Source organism: Ipomoea nil, unplaced genomic scaffold, assembly GCF_001879475.1.
Source record: "Ipomoea nil cultivar Tokyo-kokei standard unplaced genomic scaffold, Asagao_1.1 scaffold2704, whole genome shotgun sequence".
NCBI lineage: Eukaryota > Viridiplantae > Streptophyta > Magnoliopsida > Solanales > Convolvulaceae > Ipomoea > Ipomoea nil.
Window position 1 is genome coordinate 2,837,425 of NW_017619132.1, and position 15,415 is coordinate 2,852,839.

The following is a 15,415-nucleotide window of genomic DNA, read 5'->3' on the forward strand; positions in this document are numbered from 1 at the left end:
TTTGGGTAGGAGTTAAATAACTTCATATTAGATTAATATTTTTGTCCATTTTGGAGTTGTATTGTTTCTGTTAGATTTTTTTATTTATTTACTTTTTGGCAAGGAGCTTTTGTGCTGTATATATATGATGATGGCCACTTTGTATAGAATTCGTTTATTTTAAATGTTACTTCCATTATTTCGATGAAGAAAAATTATTCAAAATACTTTATGCAAACTGATATGGAATAAAATTTTGGACCAAATATTTTCAAGAGTTAATTACCATTTTGATCCTTCAATTGTTTAACAATTGTTAATGTAATTCATAGTTTTCAATTTCAACTAATTAAATTCTCTAATTGATTAAAATTCGTCAATTAAACCATTTTAGGGACCAAAATGATAATTTCTACATTTTTAAAATTTCGTTAATTTGATTCTTAAAAGAATTTAATTGACAAAATTTTAAATAATTTGAAGATCAATTAGTGTAAATTAAAAATTATGGATTTAATTGACAATTAAAAAATAATTGAAAAAAAATATGAAGATTTTCCCTATTTTCAACAAGTTATGATTGATGCTTTTGAGAATTTTGTTTTCTCTTCTTCTGACGTTGGTGCATATCTTCACCGTATAATGCCAAACCTTTTGCCAGCACCCTATTCAAAAAAGCACACTTTCGCAGACTTTATCATCACCGATCTATTAACCATTTATATATCCTTGTTACATGTTAAAAAACAAACAAACAAAAAGAAAAAACAAAATTGATGAGAAAAACTATAACAACGTTATATTTCTTTAGTAAACAATGATGTCGAGGTCTTTTAATTCATTGGAGGGAACAATTTAAAAAATTCAAGGACTAGTTTTTATAAAAGGAATCGCCAAAATAATTTTGTTGTTATTATAAAAAAATTTAGATAGTTGAAATAAAAAAATAAAATTAAATTAAAAGTTAACATCTAGAAGACTAGAACGTAACGTTGTAATGGGTCCTACCAATTTTTTTCTTTTTTTTGAAGAATGGGTCCTAGCAATTGACAAGTTGTAAAACATGACCATTATTACATTGTAGTGGCCGTTCGTTATTGGAGATTTATTGAATACCAAAATGAATTTAATGTTTTGAAGAATTCAAAAATTCTTGCCTATCAAGGAGTAATTTCTTAAGGGACCCACATCATAATTTCTTTATATTTTTGAATTTCAAATCTTAAGACTTTAAAGAGTCTTCATATCACGCTCAATAAAATATCTGAAAAAATGTAAATTATCATAAATTATTTTTATGACTAATTGAGCTGTTCTTACAGATATCTCCATCATAATTTGACGAGATGAAAGGGTCCAATTTTATGTCCTTATCCACAACCTACAAACTGAGCCGTCTTTGGAAAAATTTAGGGATTTCTAAATTGGTTGTCGCATTTCTTAATATACATACGATTCTATCGCACAAGTCTAACCACAGCTTTGGCCATTTTGAGATTTCCATCTCTCACTAAAGTTTCACATTTTCTAATGGACGTCAACCAAACCGTCACCGTGCTGGAGAAAATTCCGGTCGCACCCCCGCCGGAAGCGAATGCCGGAATCTCTCTTCCTTTCACGTTTCTTGATGTGTTTTGGTTGCACCTCGACCCAGTTCACCGCCTCATCTTCTATCGACACCCCATCTCAAGAACCCACTTCCTAGATACCCTGATTCCGACCATCAAACATTCATTATCCCTTACCCTTCAACACTACAGTCCCCTGGCAGGTGTAGTGGTTGTTTCACCGGACAAATCAAGCCTGCCGGAAATTCGTTACGCCGACGGCGACACCGTGCCGTTGGTCTTTGCGGAGTCTAACTCCGGCGAGGCTCATTTCAATCATCTCACATCGAACTATGGAAGAAGTTGCTCCGAATTTCATCCTCTTGTTCCGAGCTTACCGCCGGCTTCCCGTGAACCAGACGGCTCAATCAGAGTCCCCGTGCTTGGATTACAAGTGACGTTATTTCCCGACGTCGGGATTTGCATCGGCGTAACTAACCACCACGCAATCGGTGACGGTAGTACCATCTTTGCGTTCATGAAAGCTTGGGCTTTCTTTTCCAGTCGCGAGAACACATCCCCTGTTTCTTTACCACAAGAATTCCGACCATTTTTCGACCGGACAGTGATACAAGATCGGAAAGGACTAGGAACACATATCTGGAACCACATGAAAAACATCAAGATTGAGGACAAACACGTTCATCGCCTTCCATCAATCACCGACAAGGTCCGGGCGACGTTTGCAGTGACGCGAGACGACATCCAAAGGCTCAAGACCCACGTCATTTCCCGACGACCCGATCTCGAACACGTCTCGTCATTTACCATGATTACTTCGTACGTTTGGAATTGCTTAGTCAAATCGCGAATCCAGACAAGCACAGATAATAACGAGGACGAGGACGGAGACGGGGACGGGGACGGGGACGATTATTTTACCTGTCCGGCCGATTACCGGGCACGTTTCAACCCACCCATACCCAGAAACTACTTCGGCAATTGCGTCCTGGGTTTTATTTCAAAGGCGAAGACGAAGATACTCGCCGGAGATGACGGCTTCGCCGAGGCGGCTGCGGTGATCGGAGAAGCTATTCGCAGCCAATTGAACAGTAGTAAAGACGATGATGTGCCTATGAGTGATATTGACGATAAGTTTAGAGAGATGTCCAAAATCAAACCTGGTCGATGCTTGGGTGTGGCTAGCTCGCCAAGATTTGATTATTATCAACTTGATTTTGGATGGGGAAAGCCTAACAAGTTTGAAGTTCCTTCCATTGATGTAACTGGTGCTATATCTCTTGGTACAGCCAAAGACTATGAAGGTGGCCTGGAAGTCGGTTTGGCACTCCCCATCAACCAAATGAACACTTTCATTACCATTTTTACCCAAGGTTTAAAGGCTATATGAATGAAATTGTGTATTCATAGTGAGGGACTTGAATTTGTTTTCACAAATTTCATTATCATTTAGGAATTTCATTTTCTATGTTCTAAATAAAGTATTTTCTTTAATATAATCATTTTTTTTCTTTTGGAATTCTATTGACCATGTTACATGTAGGGTCTTTTCACCGCATCCACTAAAGCTCAAACTCATGACCTCTCACTTGGAGAGTCACTTCATGTCACTTGACCACAGAACTTTAATATAATCATCTCAATTTTAAAAGTAATTAAACTTTTTTGACAATAAAATCAAAATATAATTACACACATAAAAAAGTTTGGAGTAAATAAAGAGTTATGTACTTATGTTCAGTATAAGTGTATAACCATTGTCAACTTTTTGTACTTCAATATATTGAGAAAGTAAATATGAAATTACATAATTTACTCAAACAAACAAAAAGAGATCAGACCAAGTGCATATTCTATTTCTAATACTAGTATTTGCACCCGTGCGATGCACGGAATGAATTTGTTGTAATATATTAAGAATATTTGGATCGATATATAATTATTTAAATTAGAACATCAAAGATTATATAGTGCAATTGAAAGTATGGTTTGGATCATTTATGTGTTTTTATGTTATTAAGTGCTCAAATTAATAGCTAATATGTAGATGTACACATGCGGTGCTGTAACTTTGGAGATTTTATTTATCATTGTTCAGTACTTTTATAAATTAATCAAATGTGCTCGTTCTCTAGCAACTCAGTTATAAAAATGAATTGATATCCTAATTTATTTGTATGGAAAATATATTTTTTGTCTAGATATATAGCAATTTTGACATTTAAAAAAACATAATATCACAGATTGTATTTACATACTATTGAAACCTCTTTGTAGACAACATTGATAGTAACAACACAATCTTGTCTATCTTCGTCTAGAGCTAACACCTTTAGTCCCAAATGATGAGTGACTCGGGTAAAAATATATAATGGTAGAATTTCAGTCAATTAGTAATCCTTTTATATTTTCAGTCAATTAGTAATATCAAATTCATTTTCAGCCAATTATTCTTTTTTATTTTTAGTCAATTAGTCAATTAGAATATTAGATGTATTGATATTTTTACCTAATTTCTGTTCCAGTTTTAATTGATGATGTAGAATATTTTTATTGAAATATTTTCTTTGTATTTTTAATTTATTTTTACTATTGTTTAAAATATGCATTTACTATTGATGATGTAGAATATTATTATTGAAATATTTCCATCCAATTTTTAATTTCTGTTTCATTTTGTAATTAAAATGCAATGATCTGTCAATTTATTTTTTCATTTCAATTATGGATCATTTTTTATTTGTAGTCAATTATTAATATTCATTTCCTTTTATAATTTCAGTCAATTAGTAATATCAGATTCATTTTTAGGCAATTATTCTTTTTATTCTCAGTCAATTGGTCAATTAGAATATCAGATGCAGTGATATTTTTACCTATCCGAACCATTTTTAATTGATGATGTAGAATATTTTTATTGAAATATTTCCGTTCCATTTTTAGTTTAGCTTTACTGTTGTTTAAAATATGTCTTTACTATTGATGGTGTAGAATATTATTATTGAAATATTTCCTTTTCATTTTTTATTTACTTTTACTTGATGATGTAGAATATTATTATTGAAATATTTTCGTTCCATTTTTAATTTATGTTCCATTGCTAAAAATTGTGAAAGATTTATGATATAATTGTGATTTGATTTATTCTACTATGTAATATTATTGTGAAAAATTAAAATGCAATAATCTGACAATTTTCTTTTCAATTTTAGTCGATTATGGATCATTTTTTATTTTCAGTTAATTATTAATATTCATTTCTTTTCCAATTAACCTAATTTCTGTTTCTTTTTTTTTTCATTTTTAATTTTCAGTCAATTATTAATATTCATTTATTTTCCAATTTACCTAATTTTTGTTCCATTTTTAATTGATGATGATGTAGAGAATTATTGTGAAATATTTCTGTTCATTTTTTAATTTATCTTTACTATTTACTTTTTTTTTTTTTTACCTTTACTATTTACTATTATTTAAGCGGGAAATCAAATAAATAGAATTTTGTTTTTAATTATATTATAGATTATAGATTTTCCAGCAATCCAAACACTATGGATAAAGAAAAGTCATTTCATTAAGAAAATTAAAAATAATTAAATTAAATCTAATCATGCTATATTTATTTGTAACTGTATATTAATTTCATTTTGAAATCATTGGTTCACATATTTGAATTATTTATTTTTTCGTTAATTATTATAAACAAAAATGATACTATACTAATTAATTTATGATATTTATCAAATTATATTTTAAAAAAAATATAAGATTTACACATGTTATGAGGGGTTAAAACATATTTTAAAATTATTTTTTATTAGTAAGTATTTTTATTTTTAAAATATTTTCCAGCGGCCCACCCACTCCCTTAGTCTACCATAAAAAATTGATAAAGAAAAGTCATTTCATTAAGAAAATTAAAACTAATTAAAGTACATCCTATATCTATTTGTAACTATATATTAATTTTATTTTGAAATCATTGGTTCACATATTTGAATTATTTATTTTTTCTTTAATTATTATAAACAGAAATGATATTGTACTAATTAATTTATGATGCTTATCAAATTGTATTTTTAAAAATATAGTGTTTTACCGGCAATTTATATCATGCACCAGGGCGCGCATTGCATCGTGCGTCCTGATGCAATACATAACTGTATAAAAAAATACACATAATTGTATAAAAAAATACACATAATGATATAAACAAATACACATAATAACGTCAACCCCCTTCCGCGCCTCCAAAAACAACGTCGTTTTGGGAGGCGCGGGACGCACAGTGCTGCGCGCGTCGTGGTGCAGGGTATAACGATTGTGTTTTACCCGTGCGTTGCACGATTTTTTTTTTTTTATGAATTTAAAATTAAAAATAGAAAACAATGAAAATATATTATAATGTACAATATAATAATATGGTTGGATTTTTATATATTTGGTTAAGTATCTTTTTTCATAACATACAAAATTTAAATTTAAATTTTGTATGTTTAATATAATCTCTAATCATGTACATATTTAGATAAATTTATTGAAAAATTCACATAATTAAGTTTATTTATTCCTAATTGTATTTCATATATATTATAATTCTAAAAATATGAATACTAACTAAGAGAATTGTACTTCGAAATCAATAAAAAAATGTAAATTCTAAATTTTGTATTAATAAATTTAAACTCTAATCGGACGCATTCCCTTATATGATTGTATAATACATTGTATATACACATAATATTTATTAATATGTATATAGAAAAATTCTATAATATAATTTCAATAATTATAATTTATATTGATAGATTTATAATTAAAAAATTACATTTAGAAATTTAAAATGTAGAATTTAAATATTGTATGATTATTATAGTGTATAATTGTATGTAAAATTATAAATATTCATGTTTTGTTAATTTTATACTTTCATTTCTTTAATTATATTTCATATTTTATTAATTATAATTTAATGAAATTATCACAAATATTTTTAGGGAAGAAATATTATATTTTTTAGTTTCAATAATTATATTAATTATAATTAATAAATATTGTGACAATTACCATAATAATTTCATTAATTATATTAATTCTAATATTTGTTCTCTTCCAATATTTAAACACATTACCATAAAATTATCATAATAATTACACGAAAGAAGGAAAGAAAATTATTAGAATAATTACCATTAATATTAAAAATTAATTATATATTAATGTGAGTATAATTTATTTTATGCCAATAATATTATACATTAAGTATATATATATATATATATATATATATATATATATATATAATTATTGAAAAGAGGATATAATTTTAAAAAGTAAATTATTAATTAGATTACATAATATAACTGTCCTACTAATTGATTTCATACTACTATGTATAATTAATATATTTGAATTTTTTTTAAAGCTAAATATCTATTAATTACCTTAATAATTAAGATAATTTTTAGTCAATCAATATTCAATAGTACTAAATGTATTACTTCAAATTTTTATAAATAATATATAATATTATTAAATCAAAATAATTAAAAATAATGTGTCCATATTACAAAAGATTTTATAATAGTAATTTTTATTGCCTAATAGAATTTGTCAATTGTTAAACATTGTTTATGGTAATTATTGTATGACATTTAATACTAAGATTATCAGGTATAATTTTTATAATTAAGGTATAATATTATTAAACCAAAATTATTAAAAATAATGTGTCCACAATATAAAATAAATTATACTTGTCTTAAATAATTATTATTAATATAAATTTATAATTATAAATTTGTATACGAAAAAACATAGCAACTGAAATTTCTGGTTAAAAAAAAAAAAATCTCTCCACTTTTTTGTCACCAATTTATTGGTAGAGAATGTGAGAATTATAAATTAATAATATAAGTTTCATTTTCCATTTCCTTTTCTATTCAGTCAATTAGGGATTTTTATAATTTTCAGTCCATTAATAATATACGTTTCCTTTTTCAATTTGCATAATTTCACTTTCGTTTTCCAAATCCGTGTTTCATCTGTTATTCCCATACATAATATTCACGTTACTATAAATTGATTAGCAATTAATACATTTACAATACCATAATTATGCAATATTACCAATTAATACATTTTAATTAATTTACATTAAACATATGCTTACCAAATAAGATTTATTAATTATTTGACTAAAAATATAAAATATTTAATTAATTTAGTACACGAGTTTGGACGTGAAAATGATGTAAAATGATTTTACTTTATATATATATATATATATATATATATATATATATATTATTGTATTACGTTCATATGAAATAATATTACCATACATACTTGTTAATATTTTGATTTATTAAATTGTTTACAATTCATATTATGGTATGAATAATTCTTATGCAATATACAATTTGGCAACTCAATTAATATTAAGATTTCGCGCAATGAACATATTTCGTCTTGTGTACTCATTTGACCAGAAATATGAAGGTTGGTTCAATAAATCGTAAATATTACCAATTGTTTGGTTAGAAAATAATCTTTATCAAATAAAAAGTAATTAAATTGATAAATTATACTTAAAAGGTAAATATTATGGGTTATTTTCTTATATATAAACCTTTATTGAATTATTTTATTATAAGGAGCGAAAAATTTTATACATAAATTGTTTTATAATTTATTTTGATCTTGAGGTCACACACACACACGCACACACACATATATATACACACTGTAAATATTACAAAATACTTGGTTATAGAATAAGCTTTATTAATTTATATATAAATTAAAAATGATTAAATTGTTAAATTATACAAATTGAAAAACTCTTAACAAAAAATTAGCAAAAATATAACCACATCCATAAATTTGATTCTATTTCGTAAATGATTTATAAAAATCTGTGTGATTTTATTTCGAAAATTTCAAAGAATAGTGTAGAGTAGTAGTAAATTAAGGTAAATATTACCCAAAATTTTTAAAACCAAAAACATATTTGATCTTATTGAGAAGTGAGAAATGCCTATTACATAACAATAACAAAATATAAAATTATAAGTGAAGTTGAATGTTGGAATAACTATACAATCTTTAGAGCTATTAACATATCCATCATTATTTGAATCACATTCTTTCGAAGAATATGCATATGTAGAAAAGTACCATGAATTTGTAGTGTAAAAAGAAAATGTTGTTAAACAACCATATGCATAAACTAAAAGTTTTGAAATACAAACTATTAAAATTACGATCATAGTACCAAAAAAAAAAAAAAACACCTCTTTATCATGGACTATACACTCTATAGAGTTTATTGTTTCAGAACCTCTTGCCTCTGGAAGATGAACAACACGGAGCACTCCAACATTGATTCTATTCCAAATGAGTGTAGGATGAAGTTGACTACCAACAATTTCGTTGTGACTTCCTGCTACAACAATTAGACAATTATATTATTTTTAAAATAAATATATAAAAAATAAAAGAGAAATAATTTAAAAAATAAATGTAGTGTCAACTATTATATAATAATAATGCATATTACATGTAAATTTATAAATTCGTTGTAATTGCCAATGCTTAACATCATTGTAGTTTATCCAGTTATTGTGCGTACCTTCTACAACGTGGGCACACGTGGTGTTGGAAGTCATCAACTCTCCTTAATGCATGTAAATAGTTGCTCAGAACCATTTCAATTGTCTCTATATTTGTATCCTGCAATATTTGCAAAAGATGCAGAAAAGAAATAAGAACATAAATTAAGAATTATGCCATTGGAAAATGAAAGACGCAATACATAAATCACCCCAGTACAAAAAGGAAGAGTTATAATTTTTCTAGTCACTAATCCATTATATTTATAGGTAGAGATAGAGAATGTGAGAATTAATTTCTTTTTATATTTTCAATCAATTTGCCTAATTTCTGTTTCCTTTTTTCATTAGAATCCTTTTATATTTTCAATCAATTAATAATATAGTTTCCATTTTTCAATTTATATTGACTGGATTTCACAATGGTATATTGGTATTGCATAATATTACCAATTAATAGCTTTTATAACATTTTCATTTTACATTTACTTACCAAATAAGTTTTATTAATTTGACCAATAAAATATTTCATTAATTTGACTATAAAAATTTGAGCGGGAAAATTACATAGGAGGATTTTACTTTTATATATATATATAGATATATAGATATATAGATATATAGATATATAGATTTGGCACCGTTCCTCTTTGACCCTTACAATATATATATATATATATATATATATATATATATATTATAGGAAGTTTATGACAAATATTCAGGACTTTTAGGAGGCAGCCTGATGTATTTCAGGGCCCACTGATGCGATACGAATCTGTGGAATAAATGAATAATGGGTTTAGGACAAACCGTCTTGCTGTACTGTTGAAAAAGAGTCTTAAATTTTTTTTTTTTTTTTAAGAATAAAACAAAAGTATTTTCCTTTACATTAGGATATCTCTAGCCATCCCAGTTACCATGTTGTTCCATTAGAATTCAAAACAATAGAATAATGGGGAAAGCTGGGCGCGGGCTACCAATTGGCTGCAATCTGAACTATAAATAAAATATACATTTTAATATAATAAAGATACTAACAATAAATGTTATTGGAATATATTTGGAAAGAATAACAAAATAAGTAAAATTGTTTAATTACTCTGTATATAAAGTGTTGAATGTCGCCTACATGTTATAAGGTCTACTATTTATGTTGTTTGTACAACGTCGCTTTGCCCAGCATAACAGATTCTATAATAATAATGGAGAGTCTAGTCTCTACATAATTTATTTTCACAAATTTTATTATCGTTTTATGATTGTATTTTTCTTTTGGTAAAGTCCGAATTATTAAAACAGATTTTAATATTTCTCTTTTGACAAAGTTTGCTATATATTCATATTATGTCAGTATGAGAATTTAGTAGGAAGTGTATGGTTATTTTTGACTTATTGTCACTTGTTTTAGTAATATAACCAAAAGCTTGGGAGACTTTAGTTTCACTTAGAATAAATATAAGAAAAACAAATTTTGGATTCTTTACACATAGGAGTCCTATTTATTTATACTAATAAGTTGCTAATAGAGTTGACATGGTGCTCTTAATTAAGTTAAAGTATTTAAATCGATCGTGCAACGTGAAAGTTGTTTAAGTGATAATAAAATTGACTTATGGCTTATATATGTAAATGGCAGCATTTGATTGACGTCCTCAAGGAAGTCTATGGATCTAGTATTTCGAGTTATTGGATGAATCAGTATTGGATGAATCAGTATAATTGTCTTATAACTTCATTATATTTTCTTTTTACAAAACATCGTGCATAAAATTTTATCAGCACTTTTAAAACCATATCTTTAAAAAAAATTCAAATTCAGTTTTCAACTCTTAAATTTGCCAATTGACAGTACGGCTGCACCACTTCTACATTTTTTAATATTGTCTAATAGTCCATTATCCGTGCTGTAAAAAAAAAAAATTTCCTTAATTTTTTTTTTGAAAAAAAAAAAAAAAATTTGAATACAATTACACAACATAGCTTAATTAAAATAGGTGATACAAGCATTCAAAAAAAAAAAATAGGTGATACAAAAAATTATAAAATTTCATCAATATAATAATAATAATAATAATAATAATAATAATAATAATAATAATAATAATAATAATAATAATAATAATAATAATAATAACAAATACATATATTATTACAACTAAAAAAAATATGGATAAGCCTCAAATGGATCCTCGACTAGACGACCACATTCTCTTAACCTTTTTTTTTCCTTATCAGTAGAATTAGGACATGCAACGCAAATATCGGAGTAGAATTAAAACTTCCCAAATTTGAGATTATTGATTTTGCTAAATAAGGAAATGATTTTAAGTTTTGGAATTTTCTGATTTCTTTCTCAATTGGTTTATGCATATATTCTTCATCTCAATTTTAGGCGAATGGGACAGTTGACCTGTAAATTTAAAGTTACAATATTATATTGTCTAGTAGCCCATTATGAATGTTGTAAAAAAAAAAAAAAAAGACGAAAGTTTTGCATGTCAATTAGCAAAATGGATACTTGATTCCTCGACCACATTCTCTTAACCTTTCTTTTTTCCTTATCAGTAGAATTAGGACATGTAACGCAAATATCGGAGTAGAATTAAAACTTCCCAGAGATTATTGATTTTACTGAATAAGGAAATGATTTTAGGTTATGGAATTTTTCTGATTTCTTTCTCAATTGGTTTATGCATATCAGCATATATCCTTCATCAATATTGGACATTCTGAAATTCCCACTGCACCTCTCAATATTGAGCAAAACAATCGAAGTTTCATCATCTAATGGACGTGAATCAAACCGTCACCGTGCTGGAGAAAGCTCAGGTGGCACCACCGCCGGGAGCGACTGCCGGAATCTCTCTTCCTTTCACGTTTCTTGACGTGTTTTGGTTGCATTTCTCCCCAGTTCATCGCCTCATCTTCTATCAACGCCCCATTTCAAGAACCCAATTCGTAGATACCTTGATTCCGGCGATCAAAACTTCATTATCCCTTACCCTTCAACACTACAGTCCCCTCGCCGGTAAAGTGATTGTTTCACCGGACAATTCAAACCTGCCGGAAATTCGTTACGTGGACGGCGACGCCGTCCCGTTAGTCTTCGCCGAGTCTAATTCCGGCGATGGTCATTTTGACCATCTCACGTCGGACCACCCAAGGAACAATACTGAGTTTCATCCTCTTGTTCCGAGCTTACCGCCGACTTCACGTGCGCCGGACGGCTCCGGCGTAATCCCCGTGCTTGCGCTACAAGTGACGCTTTTTCCCGGCGTCGGGATTTGCATCGGAGTAACTAACCACCACGCAATTGGTGACGCTAGTAGCATATTTGGGTTCATGAAGGCTTGGGCTTTCTTTTCCAGTCAAAAAGACGAAAACACTTCCCCTGTTTCTTTTCCCGAAGAATTCCGACCGTTTTACGATCGAACACTGATACAAGATCGGAAAGGTCTAGGAACACGTTTCTGGAACCGCATGAAAAACATCAAGATTGAGGACACACACGTTCACCGCCTCCCATTAATCACCGACAAGGCCCGGGCAACGTTTGCAGTGACACGAGACGACGTCCAAAGACTCAAGAACCACATCCTCGCGCGGCGACCCGACCTCGTACACGTCTCGTCATTTACCATGATTTGTTCGTACGTATGGAATTGCTTAGTGAAATCGCGACACGAGACAAACCCAGATAGTAACGCGGACGAGGACGATTACTTTTTCTGCGCCGCCGATTACCGGGCACGTTTAGACCCACCGGTCCCCAGAAACTACTTCGGCAACTGCATTCTGGGTTTTGTCGGGAAGACGAAGAGGAAGCAACTCGTCGGAGAAGAAGGGTTCGCAGAGGCGGCTGTGGTGATCGGAGAAAGTATTCACAGCCAACTGGACACTAATAAAGATGATGTTGATGATGATAAGTGGGCAGAATTATCCAAAATTAATCCTGACCGAGCTTTGAGCGTTGCTAGCTCGCCGAGATTTGATTATTATCAACTTGACTTTGGATGGGGAAAGCCTAAAAAATTTGAAGTTCCTTCCATTGATCTAACTGGAGCAATGTCTCTTAGTACCGCCAAGGACTATGAAGGTGGCCTGGAAGTTGGTTTGTCGCTTCCCATCTCCCAAATCAACACTTTTAGTAGAGTTTTTACCCAAGGTTTAAGGGCTATATAATTTTTTTTTAATTTATATAAGAGTTTGTTCTCACAATTTTCATTATTATTTAGGAACTTTATTTTTATGCAACAAAATTGTTTTTTTAGACCATCTCCAACTTACACTAGAAAATATAATGGCATATTGACCAAAAAATTGACAACAATTTGCCTCAAACGAACACGCCAAAACATATAAACTTTTGCCGTATTTAATTTGACGTAGTATTGTTCATGAACGGCAAAACTTTGAGATTTTTTACTGCTTTGCCCGTAGTCTTTTTTTGATAATTTCTTTTGTATTTTTTTTTTGTTTTTATATATTTACATATTTTTTTTAAATATTTAAACATAAATGGTATATTACTAAAAATAAATTATACTACTTAGAATTTCATCAGATTAAAGCAAGACTAATATTGAATATATATTAATTAAAAATTAAATTACATAAAATATAATTAAAGTTTAAATTTGGAAGATTATGAGTTCAAGCCTCAGTGGAGGCGTTATTGGTTCTTTGTGTTTCAGTAGGTTGAGAAAGTATATGAACAGATACTACAATGTAATAGAGCCAGTAACTTTCAAAAAAAAATACATAAAATATAATTAAAGTTTAAATTTATTAAATTACAACTATATGTTATATTAAAATAATAAAATTAATATAAATTTTTAATTTATGAGAATATAAATTATTTTAGTGTAGAAATAATATGCTGAAATATTTTTTTGGTGTAAAATTTGGTGTTTTAGGTTGGAGATGGCCTTACCTTTACATGATGTTTGGTTGGATGGAATTTAAATTCCATTTCCACTTAATTTCCACATAATTCCAAAGGCCATAAAATTTCTTCGTTTGGTTTGAAGGAATTGCAATTTCATGGAATTGCAATTCCTCCATTTTCATGGAATTAAAATCCCATGTACCCCTGGGATTTTGGGAAGAAAAAAAACTAGTGATGAGACAAAATTACCCCTCCCTTTTTTTTAACCTATAATTAATACCACACCAACAATAGGCATTTTAGATTTTATACTACTCATTCCCTTTCAATTCCCATGTATACCAAACATTGGAATTGAAATTCCTAATTCTATTCCTGTAAACCAAACACTGGAATTTAAATTCTCACTTTATTCCCAGTAATTCATCTTCCATGAAATTGTAATTCCTTTCCCACGTAATTCTCCCTTCCAACCAAACGCCCTGTTAAAGTTTCAAAGTTTTCTTTAATATAATTATCTTATCCCGGACGGTCGGACTAAGCGTGTACATGCATACGTAAGCTCTGTTTTGTAGAGCGTTTTCATTTTTAATAATAAGTTATTTGGAAACGCTTCTGGAAGTAGTGTTTCAAAATAAGCTATAGGCTTTTAACATTTTTTTTTTATATATAATCTTTATTAATTTTACACCCACTATGAATCCTCAGCCATGGCAATTTGCGAATAATGAGGAAGGAAATAGAGACATTGAGGATGAAGATAATAGAACTAGGGAAGAATGGAAGATGGCTATGAAAACTATGATTCTAGAAGTAATGTATTTTCAGGGATATAACCAAGATTTAGATGTGGAGGAGTCTTCTTTTTGGCATAACTTTATGAGTGAGGTGAACCATGAAAGTCTTGGCAATATAAATGTGATATATATATTTAGACATTAAATTGCAAAATATATCACTATTTACATCCTCTCAGATGCTCTGTTGGGTCGGGGTGTGGGGACCCTTGGGGTTAGGGATTCAACCTTCTGAGAAGAATTCACTGCTGAAAATTCTGAAATTTCCGACCACCTGAAAGTGATCTTAAATCAAGTCAAAAGCCTTGTTCCGACCACTTTTGGTATCCGAAAAAACCTTTATTGCTATTTCTGACCACTTTTTTGCTTTCAATTTGATTTAAGATCACTTCCAGGTGGTCGGAAATTCCATAATTTCCAGTAGTGATTTTATAGAACACTTGATTTCAATCATTTAGCTGATCAGTTATTACTAGTTTTTCAACTTTCAGCTGACTAGCTTTTCAGCGTGCCAAATAGAACATCTATATTGCTCAATGTAGTATCTGTTCATATACTTTCTCA

General features: G+C 29.1%; 1 protein-coding gene across 1 annotated transcript; it reads left to right on the top strand.

Annotated features, from left to right (window-relative positions):
- The first annotated feature begins 1,393 nt into the window (after positions 1-1,393).
- Positions 1,394-13,353, top strand: LOC109156142 (malonyl-coenzyme:anthocyanin 5-O-glucoside-6'''-O-malonyltransferase-like). The gene is made up of 2 exons (XM_019303995.1): positions 1,394-2,496; positions 12,920-13,353. The coding sequence occupies exons 1-2, from the start codon at positions 1,510-1,512 to the stop codon at positions 13,343-13,345; spliced, it is 1,413 nt and encodes a 470-aa protein (XP_019159540.1). The 5' UTR covers positions 1,394-1,509; the 3' UTR covers positions 13,346-13,353.
- The last annotated feature ends 2,062 nt before the right edge of the window (positions 13,354-15,415 follow it).

Excerpts from the sequence above, each read along its gene's own strand:
- LOC109156142 (XM_019303995.1), top strand. The coding sequence starts at position 1,510 with ATGGACGTCAACCAAACCGTCACCGTGCTGGAGAAAATTCCGGTCGCA. Across the intron at positions 2,497-12,919 it reads CCGATTACCGGGCACGTTTC|GACCCACCGGTCCCCAGAAA; the intron begins AACCCACCCATA and ends CGGGCACGTTTA.